Source organism: Lucilia cuprina, chromosome 6 (assembly GCF_022045245.1).
Source record: "Lucilia cuprina isolate Lc7/37 chromosome 6, ASM2204524v1, whole genome shotgun sequence".
Lineage (NCBI taxonomy): Eukaryota > Metazoa > Arthropoda > Insecta > Diptera > Calliphoridae > Lucilia > Lucilia cuprina.
In genome coordinates this window covers 52,498,099-52,516,173 of record NC_060954.1, presented here as the reverse complement: position 1 = coordinate 52,516,173, position 18,075 = coordinate 52,498,099, and the positions used below count along the sequence as shown (strand labels likewise).

Here is an 18,075-nt window from a genome sequence, read left to right as displayed (position 1 = left end):
TCAATTTTTAAAACAGTCATGTCTTAAAAGCGCATGCTCTTTAAAAAAAAGTCCCATCTTCTTTAAACCATTCAACTTCATAATTTTTAAATCATTCATCGAAGAACCTCAAAAACGTTACGTTTATTTGTCGCAAATATGTCGCAAACATTAGAAAAAGATTTTGAAATTTTCTTTAACTCTTTAAAAAAGCAGGGATTTTCCTTAAATGATATTAACAGCATTTGCAAACCTTTAAAGGATTATTATCGTTTGGAAAAATTGAAAAAATTTGCTTTAATTTGTTTATGTTTGACATTGCTGTACGCTATGATTGTTTTTTGCGATGGCTTTAGTTGGTTTCTCAGTGCTGTGACCAGACTTATTCTAATACAATTTTTACCCTATTGGAATTGGCCGGAATTGTATAATGCTAAGTGTTTGATTGATAGATCGTTGGAGGTGAAGAAAACTGATGTTGTGGTCTCTAGATTGGGACGTTATGAAACCGAAAAGGAAAATTGTTTGCTATGTGAGATAATTGGTGAGTATGTGTTATTCAAAAAAAAAAAAGTTTATTTTAAGAAAAATGTTAACCTAGTCTATAGTCGAGTCTATAGTCTAGTCTATTGACTAGTATATAGTCTAGTCCATAGTCTAGTCTATAGCCTAGTCTATAGTCTAGTCTGTAGTCTAGTCTATAGTCTAGTCTATAGTTTAATCTAGTCTACAGTCTAAGTAGTCTATAGTCTAGTCTATAGTCTAGTCCATATTCTAGTCTATAGTCTAATCTATAGTCTAGTCTATAGTCTAGTCTATAGTCTAGTCTATAGTCTAGTCTATAGTCTAGTCTATAGTCTAGTCTATAGTCTAGTGTATAGTCTAGTCTATAGTCTAGTTTATAGTCTTGTCTATAGTCTAGTCTATAGTCTAGTCTATAGTCTAGTCAATAGTCTACTCTATAGTCTAGTCTATAATCTAGTCTATAGTATAGTCTATAGTCTAGTCTATAGTCTAGCCTATATTCTAGTCTATAGTCTAGTCTATAACCTAATCTATAGTTTAGTATATAGTCTAGACTATAATCTAATCTATAGTTTAGTATAAAGTCTAGACTAAATTCTGATCTATATTCCAGTCTTGTTTAGAGTCTTTTCTATATTTTAGTATGTAGTCTAATCTACAGTTTAGTCTATATTCTAGTCTAAAATTAAGTTTTATTATTTACTTACAGATTACATACCCTCTCTAGCCAACACATCTTTTGCATTTCTCGAATCCAGTTATTTAGAAAGATCGTATCCTGTTATTGTCACGGACTCTCACCAACCAATGTCACCAACAGATATCTATCATTTAATATTTAATAAATCTTTTGACTTCTTAAGAAGTACTCCCTGTGATGTTGCCACGAATCTTATGCTAAACAAATTCTTTGATATCGAAATTGCACTTAAGAAGGCTTGGAATTTAAATCACTCCACCGACAAATGGTTTTTACAACTAAGAAATTGTCAATTTAAAGCCGTCAAATCAGCGAGGAATTTTATCAAAAGACCCTATTATTATCCAGTACATTTGGAACCCTACTATTCCAGTTGGATTTTAATGTCACATAATTATAGAAATAATCAACAACAGCAAATTTATTTACAAGGCCTTATAATAGTACAGCAGTTGTGGGGTGATTTGGACTTGAGTTTGCAGGCTAAGGAACCCTGCTTGAAGTGTCCGGTAATCAATGTTCATCTTAGAGAGGGTGAAAGTTTAATATTTTCTACAGATTTGTGGATTTTTAGTTATAGCTTTGTTAATGATCCATCTGAAAGTATTGCTACTATAATGGAAATTGTTTGGTATAATTAAAAAAAATGTGAAATTAATTAAAAAATATATATATTCAATGTATTTAAAATTATAATATAATTTTTTTATTACTATTATTAAGTATTAATTCTGTTTATTATATTTAACTTCTACTAATTTTTGTAAAGTACTCGTCAAACTATTAATAGCTTCGATTTTTACGCGTTCAATTTTTTCCTGTTGCAACAAAGACATTTTATTAAATTGCATTAGCTCGCGATGCATTTCCTTTTGGAGTTCAATCTTATCACGTTCCACTTGTAATTTACGTTCGAAATATTCCTGCCACCAGCCATTATTGTTATTACTATTATTACCGACATGCATGGGCATATGTTGGTCTTTGCCAAAATTTTTTAAAAATTCATTCTCTATCTCTTCCATTTTGGAATTCGGTTGTGTGTAATTATTGGAATCAATAATTTCCAAAGGATATTCATAATGATTATCCTCATTGAATTCTAATTTAGGTTTTTTAATATCCGACATAGTGGTACTGTCTTCCTCATCAAAATCATCATTTGATTTTGAATCCAATTCCACCGGATGCGGTACAACTTCTTCCTGTTTGGCATTTAAATAATGTAAATTAAAATTGTCTGTAGGCGATGATTTAATTTGCATTGGTGGTGGCTGCTTCTTAATTGGAGGGAAATCAAAATGTGCCCTTTTACCCTGTAGATATTTGAACATTTCTTCGAAAAATTCCCAATGCACATAGCCGGAAGTGTATTTTTTACACAAATTCTTATTGTAGGTTATTAAAATATTGTGCCATTTCTTTTGTACCTTGGCCGCACTATAACGAAAACCCATTTTTTGCAATTGTCGTGTACAATGCAACCATAGGGCTGTGCGTTTTTGTCGTCCTTCTGTAAAAAGGTGTTCCATAGGTCCACGTATGTGTATTAAAGCTCTGGTGGCTTCAGTTGTCCATGCTCGTTCGTAGGGACCTCGTGGATGTCCATTATTGTTAGCTGCATTAGATGATGATGATGCATTGGCACCATCTGTTGTATCGATTAGGCAATCATCGGGTAAATCTTCACAATCATCTAAGTCATCATCACTTATTTGATAGAAACCTAAAGGAAAATGTCGGTAAAACATGGGAATTGTTGAGAGGTACTGTACTATGCCATTAAAGCTATACGATTACTAAATACTTTAAAATACTTTTAAATTCATAAAATTATTACATTAATAAACTAATCTTTGTGAGAAGTTAGTATACTAGTGTCTATCAACAGACAATCTCTAGACTAGTCTCTGAGTTAATGAATAGAGTAATTTCGGGTCTAGCCAATAGACTAGTCTCTGTACTAGTCAAAAAACTAGTGTCTGTACAAGTCAAAAGACTAGTCTCTGTACTAGTCAAAAGATTAGTCTCTGTACTACTCAAAAGACTATTCTCTGTACTAGTCAAAAAACTAGCCACAGGGATTTTCAATAGACTTGTATTCAATAAATTAGTATGTGGTATAGTCTCTGAACCAGTCAATAGAGTAGTGTCTGGACTAGTCAATAGACTACTTTGTGGTTGGTTCAGAACAAGTCTTGTGTTTGAGGTAGTCAATAGTCTAGTCTATTAACTAATCTCTGAACCAGTCAAAAGACTAGTCTCTGAACTGTGCAATAGTTCAGTCTAGTCAATAAACATGTCTAGAATTCTAGTCAAAAGACAAGTCTATGATGTAGTCAACAGACTAGTCACAGGGCTTGTCAATAGACTTGTAAAAGGACGGTATTCAATAGACTAGTACGTGCACTAGTCGCTGAACCAGCCAATGGAGATCAGTCCACAAAGTAATTTATTCACTAGTCCAGAGACTACTTTGTGGGGTGATCTCTGTACTAGTCAATAGTATAGTCTTTTGACTAATCTCTGAAGCAGTCAAAAGACTAGTCTCTGAACTAGACAGTAGTTCAATCTAATCTCAGGACTAGTCAATAGACTTGTCTAGAACTCTAGTTAATAGAACCAACTATGTATGGGCTATTCAATAGACTAGTGTGTGGAATAATCTCCTAGTATCTAGACTCGTTTCTAGATTAGTCTATGGACTAGTTTGTAAACTAGTCTTTAAAATATTCAATTGAACCGGTGAGCTAGTCAATAGAGAAGTTGCCCGTCAATAGGCCAGTAATTTACTAAATTTAATTCTTAAAAATAACTTTTGTTCGAAAAAGACTGCTAATTAGAAATATCATTTCCATGTCTGCTATTTAACATTTGTTTTATTCTGTTGAATTTCTTCCTTAACATAATACTCAACTATTTATGTTAAAAAACACACCATAGAAAACAACTGTTCACCTCAAACAAGGATAATGACAAAGTAAATATGTATGTATGCATGTACGTCATCTTAAACTAAGCAAAATAATTCGCACATGTTAGTGGCTACATATAGACGCACATACATACATAAAAACACATCTATGTTATATACTAACTCTGAAATTCATTCTGTATATAAAATTTAGCATCCATTATAAGTGACCCCTACTAAATCTATATGAAACACACATACAGAAAAGCAAACTAGAATATAGTTTGTTTTTATACATATATAAAAACTTTTGTATATAAAAAGGTATATGCACATATATGCTTAACATCTTAAAACTTATAATCACATAAAACCAATAATCAAAAAGTTATTGTAATCAATTAAAAACACTATTTATAAAAGTTATGTATACATTAAAACACAAACACACACATATACATACGGTAAACACTATATAGGATTTAACTACATTAATATTAACTTATTTTTTTAAATTAAAACTTACAAAACCAATTGGAAACTTACTGTCACACTGTAAACTAGCAGCAGTTGTATTATTAGGATTGGGGTTAGGATTAGGATTAGTATTATTTTCATTGTTATTTTCCGCCATTGTTACTATAGTATAATATTTTATACAATTATAATACTTAGTTCCTTTTAGTTTTTTTCTTTTCTTTCTTTCAGCTTTCTTTTAATATATGGCAATTATCCTGCCTGTATAGAAAATTTAGATCTTTGTGGAAGCAATAGTTTTTTCTTACTAATCCTTGGAGTTTTGTTGAAAGCATCTATAAACCTGTTTCTTGTATATATTTCTATAATTTAGCGAGAGTCCTTTTGCTCTTTTAGATCTAACAATTAAGTTTACGTATAAAGTACATTGGCAAAGGATGAGTCTGTGAGAGGGCTGTTTGTTTGGGTGGCTGTATAGTGGCTATATAGCATTCAGTACTCGTGTTCTAAATTCTAGTTAGTTAAATTGTGTCTGCGCGTTAGCAGCATCACTCACTAGACAGACAACAACAATAATACACAGACACAGAGTACACAGGATATAAATACAGCATCTGAAAGACGAAAATCAAAATAGAAATGTATGTAAGTACGTACGTATAGAACAGTAAATAGTACAAAATATAAACAAAGTAGAATGTGATAAAGGATATAGTAAAGACAGTAAAATATTTAGTCATGAGTAATACTAAGCATTATAGGTAAATTTTATTTATCAAAAATGATTCAACGGATTATATTGATGGATTTTAGTTGATTATTTTTACTAAAAATCCAAGTTTATACGACGACTTTATATGAAAGCTACGACCAATTATGAGCTGATCCGGCGAAAACATAATCGAGCCAAAGTTAGACGCAATTTTGTAATATGTCTATGAATTATATTCGGATTAATTTCAGGAAATGAGAACTATGGATAATTATTGATCGATCATAATTTTAGTACAATTTTTCCTATTAGAATATATGTAGAAACATATGTGCAAATTATTGTAGTAATACGGACATAACTAAATTAGGTAAATTTCTTTTATTCCTAATTTTTAAACTAAGAGTCATTATACTTATAAAACTAAATATAAAACTTTGGTTAAGTACATTTCTATGAAAATGTCTGCCACACACACACACACCGTCACCGGTAAGTCTTACAATTTTTGGCGCGGTTAGAGGGAAGTAAACAATTGGAAATATTAATAAAAGCCGAAAATTGTTTTTTTAATAGCCTACCTTTAGAAGGGCAGTGACAGTTCCAGGATGTGTCGAAATTTATACCTAATTGTTCTTTTAAAGCTGGCTAGCAGGGCAATCGATGCAAACAAAATAGCATATTTTAAAAAATACAAAAATTTAACGCAAATTTGTACTAATAAACCAAGTTTGTTGCTAAATGTTCATTATAATTTTAATTACTTTATTAAAATTAATAAAAATTAAGAGCTGTTTAATCTTATGGAATTTTAAAGTTTTTTTTTTTTTGCAAGCTTTTGTTTGTGGCGTCAAATGGTAGGTTTTTTTGTCATGCACTTTCATTTGTGTTTTCAAGTCTTGTTATTAGTTGAATGTTTTTGCCACATTTATAATATTTTGTTGCTCTTATCAGAAATAACACTTTGACCAGATGTAAATAGGGAATTATTTCCTCTAAATAAAATAAATTTTAAAACAAATATGTTTTAATAACAAAACTCATCTCAAAAACTATTATATTCACCTCTTCCTATACAGCTGTAAACAAGGCGAATCCACAAAAGGTGACACTTTTAAAGTTTTATTTTTTTTGCTATTAGAGCACACTGATGTCAGGCGATTTTACAAAAGGTGCTGGCTAAGGCGAATTTACATAAGGTCGTTGTAGTTCGGCAACAACAAAGCTTTCCATGTATTTTGTTTTTGCTTTTGGTACGCGGCAATTTCCGTTAATTAAAATTTTTTTATTAAATTTTTATATTTTATAAAAAATTAATATGAAAATAAATTGTTATAAATAAAAAAATTCTATTCCGGCAGATTAATTTGTAAAACTGAACTAAGGTAAAATTATTATTTTTTATTAAAAAAATACTTCAAAAAGTAAAAGTTGATGAAAAAATATATGCCAAATAAAAGTATCTTCGTTACAAGTAAAAACTTCTACTCCAACAGAGTAATATTCGAAATTTAGCCAAAGCGTACATAGAAGCTACAGCCGGACGGGTGAAAATAAAATATAAAAATTTAACAAACATTTTTCATTAAATGAATTCGCCGCAATTATTGTTTTTGACATAAGTGCATACCAAAAGCAAAAATAAAAATACATTTCTAATGTTGGGAAACCACCACTACCACCTTATGTGAATTCATCTTGACAAAAACAAAATAAAAGGAAAATGTTGTTGTTGCGGAACTTTCACCACCATATGTGAATTCGCCTTGATGCATTTTTTGTAAATAAGTCGACAGTGGTGACATATTTTTAGTTAATCTAGCAAATTTTGTAATATATATTTGTGAATTAAACTACTAAAAAATAATTTATTTGCTCATTTATATAATTTTGAATAGCGTTACCGGTAAAATATACTCTACTAACTTTACAACTAAAATACTTATACCGAAACAATATAAAATAGTGTAACCGATTTAAACAAAACAACCGTTAATGTTAAAATTGCATTCTCATGTTATCTAACATTATCATTCGGATCAACGAATAGTTTGTTTTGAGAGCACTTGCATTTAAGAAAAAAACTCACATATGTACATATGGTTTTGTTGTCAAACTTAGTCGGTTGTTTCTAGCACATTCCTTATTATTCTGTTTGCAATAGCTACAAGGAAATTTTGCAGTTCAAACTTTAAATAATTAAGAAAGAAAATAATCATGTGCACTTGTGAATTTTTCCATATGTTAAAATCGTTTAAAGTTCCGCTGATATAATTCACAAATAAAAACGCCGTTATCAGGGCAATTAGTTTGACGCTGAACTCTTCTCTATGCAGTACACAAAGTGAAAGAAATTAAAATAAACAGTGAAATTTAAAAAGAAAGAATACGAAAAATATTTACTGATAAGAAAACCAACCAACAAAATTAAGCAACAGAAAAAGTATCTACAAATATTACCATGATAATAAAAAATTCCCATTATAGCAAAAAGCACTTGGAAATACCAGACAAACATTTAAGAAAACAGTACAATTTTGGAGGTGTTGATAGTCAGCTTCTTTCGGAATAAAACACATCATCGGTGATTTAGCAATAATACAAAAATATTGTAAATAACATTTGCAAAATATAAAAAAGTTATATTATAGTTAATGTTTGCCGGTAAAGTGGCCTTGATGTGACTCAAATTTAAAAAAAATAGTGCAATAAACAAAAAGAATAATTATAATTACAAGAAAAAAATGGGCACTTACTAAGGTTTCTTTAAAAGTGTAATATAACAAATACAAGTGAATAAAAACATAAATTTTGTATTTTTTTAATAAAAAGTAGGTACAAAGTTCATAATTGTGAATATTACAAATGCTTAAATTTAAATAATACGGCTCCTAATAGTGAAATTAAAAAATAAACAAACAATATGTTTAAAACAAAGCCCTTGCTGAAAAACTTTGCCAAAGGTAAGTTTTTAATTTTATCATTATTTTTTTTTTATTATTTTGCCACTTACGTTAATATTTTTACATTTAAATATACATATATTTTGTATATGGTGTTGTTTTTTTTAATAAACCTTATCAGTTTCATTCATTCCCACTCACATAGAAACTACTATTCGTACATGTGTGTATACCTACCTAATAATATTTTTGCAATTACTATCTCATAATAATCACTGTCAGGAATCATACGTTTATATTATTATACCTAATTATTAAAGAAATAACAGTCATTTTAAATAATTAAAAAAACAAATTGGAACATTCATACATTTTACGATCGTATTTAAAAAACTAAGTTAAAAACAATATTCGAAATTATATATAAAAATATTTAATTTGACTTTTCAAATATACCTATATAGTCCTATAATTAATACATTTTGTAAATTGGCGGTAAATTTTAAATTAAAAAAATATATATATTTTTATAAATAATAACGCTTAAAAAATATTCTTTATTAAATTTTTTATGATTCTCTAGCACAATTATCATTCCTTTTTTTCGTTTATTTTTTTTACTTTTAAACATAGTATCAGGTAATATAAATATATACCCATAGATAATGTGACGCGTTTTTTTTTATTATTTACAGTTGTACATAGGAACACACGCATAAATTACAAGCACGCCTTCATTTTAATTTATGTATATTTAACTATTTAATAAATTTGGCAAAATATTATATAAAATTTTATTTATGTACATACGTCACGGCTTTTAATCAATTTAAGTTTTTACTATCAGCAAAAATTTCATTTAAAGTACATACCTAATATTTCATATATTTTCAAAATAAAAACAACTTTAAAGTAAACATTGCCTGGCCTCCCTTAAGTGAAAGGAAAGATAGGAATTTAGAAATAATTAATTTTTTATTTTTTTAAACTGAATTATTTTTAAAATTATTCTTTTAGAACAGTGAACTAAACTCCAATAGAACTGGAACTGAACTAAAACTCAACTGTAGCTGTCTATCTATCTATCTATCTATCTATCTATCTATCTATCTATCTATCTATCTATCTATCTATCTATCTATCTATCTATCTATCTATCTATCTATCTATCTATCTATCTATCTATCTATCTATCTATCTATCTATCTATCTATCTATCTATCTATCTATCTATCTATCTATCTATCTATCTATCTATCTATCTATCTATCTATCTATCTATCTATCTATCTATCTATCTATCTATCTATCTATCTATCTATTTATGCTAGAAACTTCACGTTTTAAAAGTGCTTTCTATATACATACATATATAGTACATTTGCACTGTATGTCAGTTTACTAAAATATAATTACATATACACATGTGTATGTACGTAGAGCGAAAAATGCGTAGAATTCTACTTTCGCTTTTTATCTTTACCAATTAAATGTTATAATATGTACTTGCCTTTTAAAATCTATTAATAGAACAATACCATTGAGAATTATTGCGACTTAAATGCAAAAAATGCGTTTGATAACAAAATTCTAAATATGTATGTTATAAAAAACGAACGCTATGTTCGAAACTTTGACACTCTTTAGATCATGTAATGAATAAAGTTGGGTACATATTTTGTGTTTTGTAGGTAAATCATAAGCAAAAATCATTATATTTATATTTTTTCTTTTAAAATCTTTTAATGTAATTTCCAAAAATTATTAAATCTATCAACTTTATATAATTGCGTATTTAAACGCAAAACAATCTTGACTTAATTTAAATTTTAATTTTAAGAAAATATTAAAAAAAACTTTTTTTAAATGTTAACAAATATATATAGAAGACTTAGAAAATTTACCGCAATAGCTACATACATATATAGTATCAAATAAATATTGTAGCAAGAAAACAAACAGAATGATAAACTTAAATCCTTATCACCATTCTGAGGGGTATGATGATGATCATCCATAATAATGTAAACAATTTGTGTGCTGATACTTTTCACGAGACTCTAAAAATGCTTCAGTTTAAAAGAATAAAATACAATAAAAATTTCATTGTATTTAAATTAAGTTAAATTAAATTAACCCATTTTTTTATCTTTTATTCTTTTTAGAATTTGTTTGTCTACGAAAATCCAGTTCTAGACCAGTGCCCGTTGATCCTGCTAATTTTAAATTACAAAGAGCTTTATTAATATCGAAACTATCACGCTATGAATTCGAACAATTACGACATCCTCATCTCAGTAAGGAACAGCTGGAAAAGAAAATACGAAATCGTGGTACAGATTTTGAAACATTAATGTATTTGCATAATCTTCACAAAGATTTTGAACGTAAAATTGTGCGTAGTTTTCAAGATGTGGGCTGTGAGGTTAAATTAGCAAATCGGTGAGTTGGATTTTTTTGCACGCAGGCAAATTTTTATTACCATATGTTAATTGTTTCATTTAAAATTTCTTTAAAATATTCGTTTAAATTGGTTCACATTTTGTTTCGTTTCTCATTTTAATGTTGTTTTAACTACTGTGTAAATAAAAAAACAAATCATTACTATCCACCTACATACAACCGTGTGACATGCGTGTGTTGCTAAATTTAATGCCTTTAATCTAATCAGAGTCGAATTTAGAAGCTCCCTAAGCAAGGATGTTATGCGTTGGGCTGATGTTATTGTACCCATAGGTGGTGATGGCACATTTCTATTGGCGGCTGGTCGCGCCAGTCCATTGTTTGCACAGTCTCAACAGAAAACCCCTATAGTGGGCTTTAACTCCGATCCTCAAAGATCAGAGGGCCGTTTAATGCTGCCAAAACAATATTCCGAAAATCCCGCAGATGCTGTGGCCAAAATAAAAAGTGTAAGTTTAGGAAAATTTAATTAATATTCAACTAAGCTAAAACTGAACTAGAGCTGAAATAGAACAGAATTAGGACTGAATTAGGACTGAATTAGGACTGAATAAAACTGAATTAGAACTGAACTAGAACTGAACTAGAACTGAACTAGAACTGAACTAGAACTGAACTAGAACTGAACTAGAACTGAACTAGAACTGAACTAGAACTGAACTAGAACTGAACTAGAACTGAACTAGAACTGAACTAGAACTGAACTAGAACTGAACTAGAACTGAACTAGAACTGAACTAGAACTGAACTAGAACTGAACTAGAACTGAACTAGAACGGAACTAGAACTGAACTAGAACTGAACTTGAACTGAAGTAGAACTGAACTATCTATTTATCTATCTATATGTTTTTTTTACTTCAAATTCATATTTAATTATTAATTTCCTCTTTTCTTAAGGGTGATTTTCAATGGATGCATCGTTCTCGCATACGCACTACACTGCTGGGCAGTAATGGCAAAATTCCCGAGTCAACCGATTTGTATCGTCATACTGTCACAAAAATGGAACAAGAAAAGACTGAACCCGAATACTTGAGTAAGGAAATGTCACGAAAATATAAAGCAAAAATGCAAAGAGTTCTACCATACTTGGCCTTAAACGAAGTATTCATTGGTGAGACATTATCGGCTCGTGTCTCGCATTTACAATTAATTATCGATCATCAAGATGTCGTCAATAAAACAAAATGTTCAGGTTTGTGTGTAAGCACTGGTACCGGTTCCACATCATGGCATACGAGGTAAATATTTTTATTAAAAAAAAACTATAAAATATTTTTAAATTATTAATTTTGTTTTTTTTTAGCATTAATCGTATTAGCAAACATCATGTAGAGGGACTCTTTAATATTTTACCAGATAACGCGAAACAGGCATTAAAAGATCTTAGTGCAGAACAATTGGCACAAATATACAATCAAAATTTACTTTTTGCACCTGGTGAGTTATTTTCATATATATTTTTTTATTAAACTCTTCTGTCTAACTTTTGCCTTTCTCCTGCAGATGATTCAAGAATCTGTTATTCTATAAGAGAACAAATTTGTGTTGGTGTTTGGCCCTCACCCAAAGAATTTGAATCGAAAAGTTTTGTTAAAAATTTATTTGTTAAATCTCGATGCATTGATGCGAGTAAGTAAAATAATAGTTATTCCGTATGATTTGGTATATAATTTAAATATTCATAAAATCTTACGACTTGTATGGTTAATTTGGTTTGAAATGCCAACATAAATAAGCCCACAATAGATATAGTAGCAAAATCCTTAAAAGGCACCTCCAACTCTATGATAGACCAAACAATTTCACAAATATTCTCAGCCACAGCGATTAAGGTATAAAAATTCCATAGAATACAGGGTAAAAGAAAATTACGTTTTTCACGTTTAGCTTCCAGTAATGGCAACACTGCTAAAGTATTCATGACAATTGTAAGAAAACGATAACAAAAACCAAATTTATCTAAAACCTTAGGTTCAATTAGTTCATGACCTAAACGACTGGCCAAGTCGGAGTCTTATAATAAATGGATTTATTTTGGTTTATATAATACAGTGATATTTGAAAAGTTATTTACCTCGAAATTTATAATTCCAAGCTACATCTTGATTGGCTATCAATAAAACAATAACATAATTATAGACCAATAGCTTTAAACAACTAGTTTGAAATTCAAATGTTAATGTAGTATTCTGGAAATTTGGCAACTGTTGAGAATGAATAGTTTTAAATTATTGCTTTTCTTACGCTTAATATTTTCTGCATTAATTAATAGATTAATATAAAATATATTAAAGAAATGTTTATTTATTTAGTATTGATAGAATTTTGAAAACCTACTGAACAATTTTCATAAAAAAATATCGATAAATTTTCTAATTTTGGTGATTTTTTCATTTCGTTAACAAATTTTCACAAAAATGAATAAATTTTCTATTTTTGATGATTTTTTAGTTTAAATTATAATTTTCAAAAAAAACGTGTTTAATTTTCAGTTCAAAACCAAATTTGTATAAGTTTGTCATTCCGTTTGTAGTTTCTATAACATAATTTTCCGATCCTATAAAGTGTATATATTCCGGATCCTTATAGATAGCGGAGTCGATTAAACCATGTCTGTCAGTCTGTTTGTTTGTTTGTTTAAATCAGTTTTTAGAGGACCCCAGATATCGGCGAGATCTGAATCTTCAAAAATTCTGTTAGACATGCTTTCGGGAAGATCGATATTTAAAATCAGAAAAATCGGTCCATAAATAACGGAAATATAACCAAAAATCCGAAACAACCTCTAAAAATTTCATCAAAAATTGAGATTTTTTATTCATGCTCAAACAGAAATTGCAGAAAAAAACAAAAACAAAATACGTAAATCATACGGTTAATTTTGTTATTGTACTCTTGTTTATAAAAAACAAGGCAGAGCGAGAACAGCAGAGAGTAGCAGAGCGAAAGCAGCACTAATGTGTTGTTATTAGCTAGAAACATGAAATTAAGTTTGTGGAGCTTGGCTTAAGTTAGAAGCCATAAAAGGGAACTTTTTGGTACTTTTTCGTTTCACGAAAGGTACTTTTTTAATTTTCTATAATATTGAACCTAGAAATATGAAATTATGTATATAGAGTGTGAATTAGGTGAGAATCCATAAAAGGAAACTTTTTGGTACTTTTCCCTTTTTCAAAAAGTACTTTTTGAGTTTTCTATAATAATGAACCAAGAAACATGAAACTAAGTATGTAGGGCCCGGATTATAATATTGAACTTAGAAACATGAAATTAAGTATGTAGTGTCTGAATTAGTTGAGAATCCATAAAAGGGAACTTTTTGGTACTTTTTCGTTCTGCAAAAGGTACTTTTTGAATTTTCTTTAATATTGAACCTAGCAACATGAAATTAAGTATGTATATTCGGAATTAGGTGAGAACACATAAAAGGGAATTTTTTGGTACTTTTTCGTTTTTCAACAGGTACTTTTTGAATTTTCTATAATATTGAACCTAGGAACATGAAATTAAGTATGTAGAGTCTGGATTAGGTGAGAATTCATAAAAGGGAACTTTTTGGTACTTTTTCTTTTTTTCAAAAGGTACTTTTTGACAATTCTATAATATTGAACCAAGGAACATGAAATTAAGTATGTAGAGTCTGAATTAGGTGAGAACCCATAAAAAGAAACTTTTTGGTACTTTTTCGTTCTACAAAAGGTACTTTTTGAATTTTCTACAATTTTAAACCTAGAAATATGAAATTAAGTATGTAGTGTCTGAATTAGTTGAGAATCCATAAAAGGTAACTTTTTGGTACTTTTTCGTTCTGCAAAAGGTACTTTTTGAATTTTCTTTAATATTGAACCTAGCAACATGAAATTAAGTATGTATATTCTGAATTAGGTGAGAACATATAAAAGGGAACTTTTTGGCACTTTTTCGTTCTACAAAAGGTACTTTTTGAATTTTCTATAATATTGAACCTAGAAACATGAAATTAAGTATGTAGAGTCTGAATTAGGTAAGACCACATAAAAGGAAACTTTTTGGTACTTTTTCGTTCTACAAAAAGTACTTTTTGAGTTTTCTATAATATTGAACCTAGAAATATGAAATTAAGTATGTAGAGTCCGGATTAGACGAGAATACATCAAAGGGGATTTTTCGGAACTTTTTCGTTCGGCAAAAGGTACTTTTTGAATTTTCTATAATAATGAACCAAGGAACATTAAGCTAAGTATGTTGAGCCTCATATAAGTGATGTAAAAGAGGGGTTTTTGATACCGACTGTTTTTTAACACAGCATGGTGAAAGGTATATAAGATTCGCCAAAGCCGAATATAGAACTCTTACTTGTGAGGTTAGTGGTTAGTGTTCTAGTCTGGTAGACCCGTGGATTTGATGTGTATACATCCTCCTTTCAAACCAACTAACTAATAAATTTAAACCATTTTGATAAAATAAAAAAAATTCAAATTTTTATATTTAAAAAAAATAACAATTTTGATGAAATTTAAAAAATTAAATTTTATATTTAAAAAAAATTAATAATTTTTTTTTCATTTTTTTCATAGATTTAGTTATTGATGGCAGCATTTCCTATCCCTTCAATGATGGTGCTAAAGCCTTATTAGAAATCCATCCACAAGATGCTTTGCTAGCTATAAGTTTGGACTGATTATAAAAACAATTACACATTATATCTTCTATATCTATAAAACTATAAGTGTCTTATAAAACATTTTTAAATTGTATCCCTTTACTTTTTCACTTACATATACATATTTTTTTATAAATGTATTTAAAGATTTGTAATTTAGAAAAAAAAACGAAATTGGGTTTTACAAAAATCCATTATTTTTGTCTAACTATAAGTTTATTTTAAGTTTAAAATTATATAATAAAAAAAATTGAAAAAATATATATAGTTACAATTATCATGTTTTCTTTGCTCCAACTTTTTTAGTTATTAATCGATTTTTAGTTTTTTTATTTGGTAAAGCTGTTTGTTGGAAACGTTTATCTACTTTCTTTTTCTTTTGTGTTAAGTTTGATGGTTTATCGGATTGATCGGGTGTTTTAGCATCTGCAGTGTTTTTCTTAGATTTCTTTTTCTTTTCAAAACGTTGGGTATCCACCGATTTGAAGCGTTCATCTTGTATAAGAGTAGAAGGTTCTTTATTTTGTAATTCTTGTAAACGTTCTTTACGTTGACGTTTAATTTCTCGTAATTTATCTTTTTGTTTTTTACGGTAACTGTAAGATGCAATAAAGTAAAAGTGTGAAATTATATTTAAAATAAGTAATATGTTAAGAAATACTTACAGATTTTCCATTTCATCTGGATCCTTGCCCTCAATAATCCATTGTTTTCTTCTATAGTTTTGTGCTCGTTCATCAAAGTCATTATTATCCAATTGTATCTCTGATTCACGTCTCGAAACGTTAACTTGCATGAAAATACGTTCCACCATTTTTTCTAAAAATTAAAGTACCGAAATAATTTTCTCACAGTTTTAAATAAAAATTATAACACTTACGATCTATGGGATGTTCGGTTAATTTCGTATTGATGGCCTCTTCAATTTCTCCCAATAGCTCTAGATCACGAGGAAAACGAAATATTGATATGGCCATACCTTTGCGACCAGCACGAGCCGTACGTCCAACACGATGTATATACTCTTTAGGTGTTCTTGGTAAACGATGATTGATAACTAATTGTACACTGGGTATATCGAGGCCACGGGCTGCCACATCAGTAGCAATTAAAGTGCGTACATGTTTCGATTTGAAACGATTTAATGCCGCTACTCTTTCCTTTTGACGCATGAAACCATGTAGACACACATTATCGATGCCAATGCTATTTAAGGTCATGGACAATAACTGGCAGTATTTTTTGGTATTGGTAAAAATCATAACATTGGAATTTTCATCATCTTCTCGATACTTGCGTAAAGCTTCGATTAAAACCATATCACGATCATAGTCGGCACATAGCAAATATCGCTGATCCAAGGTTTCCACAGTGGCGGTCTGAAACTCTTCTGACCATTCCAAACACTAAAGTGGAAAAGCAAATAAATGTAATCATTTTCTTTCATAATTATAATAAGCAAAAACACTTACATCTTTAGCTATGGGAAAAATACTGGATTCTTTAATGAAATCCTTCATAGTGGCGGAGAAGAATAGATTCTGTCTTTCCTTGGGCAGACAGCTTTCAATAACTTTAAGACTTTCATCAAAATCACCATTTAACATACGATCAGCTTCATCCACTACTAAAAATTTCAAATTATCAAATGAAAACGTATCACAGCCAGTTAAATGATCTGCCAAACGACCCGGCATAGCCACAACAATATGAGGTCTTTGCATTAATTTTTGTGCCTCTACTATTTGATCAGTACCACCCGATACTACACAAACACGTACACCCATAGGCTGACCAGCCACTAAAAATTGCTCGGAGATCTAAAAAAAACATATGTAAAGACATTAAACATTTAATTGATTTATAATCAACCGTCTACCTGGTAGGCCAATTCATGTGTAGGTGTTAACACTAAAGCAAAATGACTGGTAGGTTCTTCACTTAGTTTTTCCAGTATGGGTAAAGCAAAGGCAAATGTTTTACCCGATCCAGTTTTGGCAGCTCCTATGCAATCTTTACCCTCTAATATAGCTGGTATACAATTTTCTTGGATAGGTGTAGCCTGTTTAAGACCTATAAAGAAAATTTTGTAATTTGTATCCCAATTTTTCTATTTATATTTGTTATTTACCCAATTTAGTTAATTGTTTTGCTAACCAAGGTCTTAAACCCAATTGGGTAAAAGGATTCGTTTCTTTTCTTAACATTTTGTGCGAAAATATTAAGAAATTCCTAGACTTTTTTGCTAGAAAATATGAATGTAAATAAAAGAAACAAATAATAACAAAACAACGTGCTGTTTTTTGAGAGAGAGAGAGTGTGTGTCAAAACACATGTTTTAAAATTAGAGTTACCAGATATTTAAAATTAAATTTTACAGCGATTTTAAATGTTTATTTTAGTAAATTTACTAAGCAAAACACTAAAATTATGTAAAATTGGACTTTAGAAGACTTTTTTCAATACAAAATTTAATATGTAATTAAAATTCCACTTCCAAATCATGTTTACGATACAAATAATTCATTATTTTATTAATTTTCATTAATAAAATGTGTCTTCAAAACAAAATTGTATGCAATTTTTGATAAAATATTTAAAATTAGTTCTATATTGACTTTTCGTTAAAAAATCTATTTTTTTAATTAAAATTAAAACTTATAAATATATAAAATGCTGTATTTTCCATAAAAGAAACAATTTATGACAAAAAAAAATCGATTTTTTAGTAAAAAAAAGTTCATTGATTTACAAA

General features: G+C 29.2%; 5 protein-coding genes across 9 annotated transcripts in view; 2 read left to right on the top strand and 3 right to left on the bottom strand.

The window, feature by feature from the left end:
• LOC111675479 overlaps positions 1 to 1,326 on the bottom strand; it is a 10,480-nt gene extending 9,154 nt beyond the window's left edge. The window contains exon 1 of the mRNA XM_046955819.1: positions 1,223 to 1,326. Within this exon, the coding sequence (XP_046811775.1) occupies positions 1,223 to 1,249 (27 nt within the window). The 5' untranslated portion in view covers positions 1,250 to 1,326. The remainder of the gene's footprint in view (positions 1 to 1,222) is intronic.
• The window catches only part of LOC111675475, a 1,872-nt gene extending 27 nt beyond the window's left edge, over positions 1 to 1,845 (top strand). The window contains exons 1-2 of the mRNA XM_023436243.2: positions 1 to 523; positions 1,214 to 1,845. The exon at positions 1 to 523 is cut by the window's left edge and continues 27 nt beyond it. Coding sequence (XP_023292011.2) covers positions 139 to 523; positions 1,214 to 1,845 — 1,017 coding nt within the window. The 5' untranslated portion in view covers positions 1 to 138. The remainder of the gene's footprint in view (positions 524 to 1,213) is intronic.
• A 13-nt stretch (positions 1,846 to 1,858) lies between these two features.
• Positions 1,859 to 12,777, bottom strand: LOC111675470. Of its 2 annotated transcripts, XM_023436237.2 has the most exons (4): positions 6,373 to 6,526; positions 5,889 to 6,302; positions 4,665 to 5,209; positions 1,859 to 2,930 (listed from the first exon to the last, which is right to left on the bottom strand). In XM_023436237.2, exons 3-4 carry the CDS (start codon positions 4,750 to 4,752, stop codon positions 1,930 to 1,932), a joined length of 1,089 nt encoding a protein of 362 aa, XP_023292005.2. In that variant the 5' UTR covers positions 4,753 to 5,209; positions 5,889 to 6,302; positions 6,373 to 6,526; the 3' UTR covers positions 1,859 to 1,929. The 2 variants fall into 2 exon arrangements, with proteins under 2 accessions (XP_023292005.2, XP_046811773.1); XM_046955817.1 differs by lacking the exons at positions 5,889 to 6,302; positions 6,373 to 6,526 and adding an exon at positions 12,753 to 12,777.
• On the top strand, positions 7,320 to 15,594 carry LOC111675468 (NAD kinase 2, mitochondrial). Of its 4 annotated transcripts, XM_046955814.1 has the most exons (8): positions 7,597 to 7,891; positions 8,140 to 8,270; positions 10,376 to 10,652; positions 10,882 to 11,122; positions 11,573 to 11,916; positions 11,982 to 12,115; positions 12,182 to 12,307; positions 15,235 to 15,594. In XM_046955814.1, exons 2-8 carry the CDS (start codon positions 8,231 to 8,233, stop codon positions 15,336 to 15,338), a joined length of 1,266 nt encoding a protein of 421 aa, XP_046811770.1. In that variant the 5' UTR covers positions 7,597 to 7,891; positions 8,140 to 8,230; the 3' UTR covers positions 15,339 to 15,594. The 4 variants fall into 4 exon arrangements, with proteins under 4 accessions (XP_046811772.1, XP_046811771.1, XP_046811770.1 ...); XM_046955816.1 differs by having other exon boundaries at positions 7,320 to 8,270; positions 10,897 to 11,122; XM_046955815.1 differs by having other exon boundaries at positions 7,320 to 8,270; positions 10,894 to 11,122.
• Positions 15,495 to 17,608, bottom strand: LOC111675485 (probable ATP-dependent RNA helicase Dbp45A). The gene is made up of 6 exons (XM_023436253.2): positions 17,452 to 17,608; positions 17,200 to 17,393; positions 16,793 to 17,140; positions 16,201 to 16,726; positions 15,986 to 16,139; positions 15,495 to 15,916 (listed from the first exon to the last, which is right to left on the bottom strand). The coding sequence occupies exons 1-6, from the start codon at positions 17,525 to 17,527 to the stop codon at positions 15,598 to 15,600; spliced, it is 1,617 nt and encodes a 538-aa protein (XP_023292021.2). The 5' UTR covers positions 17,528 to 17,608; the 3' UTR covers positions 15,495 to 15,597.
• Between the last annotated feature and the right edge of the window lie 467 nt (positions 17,609 to 18,075).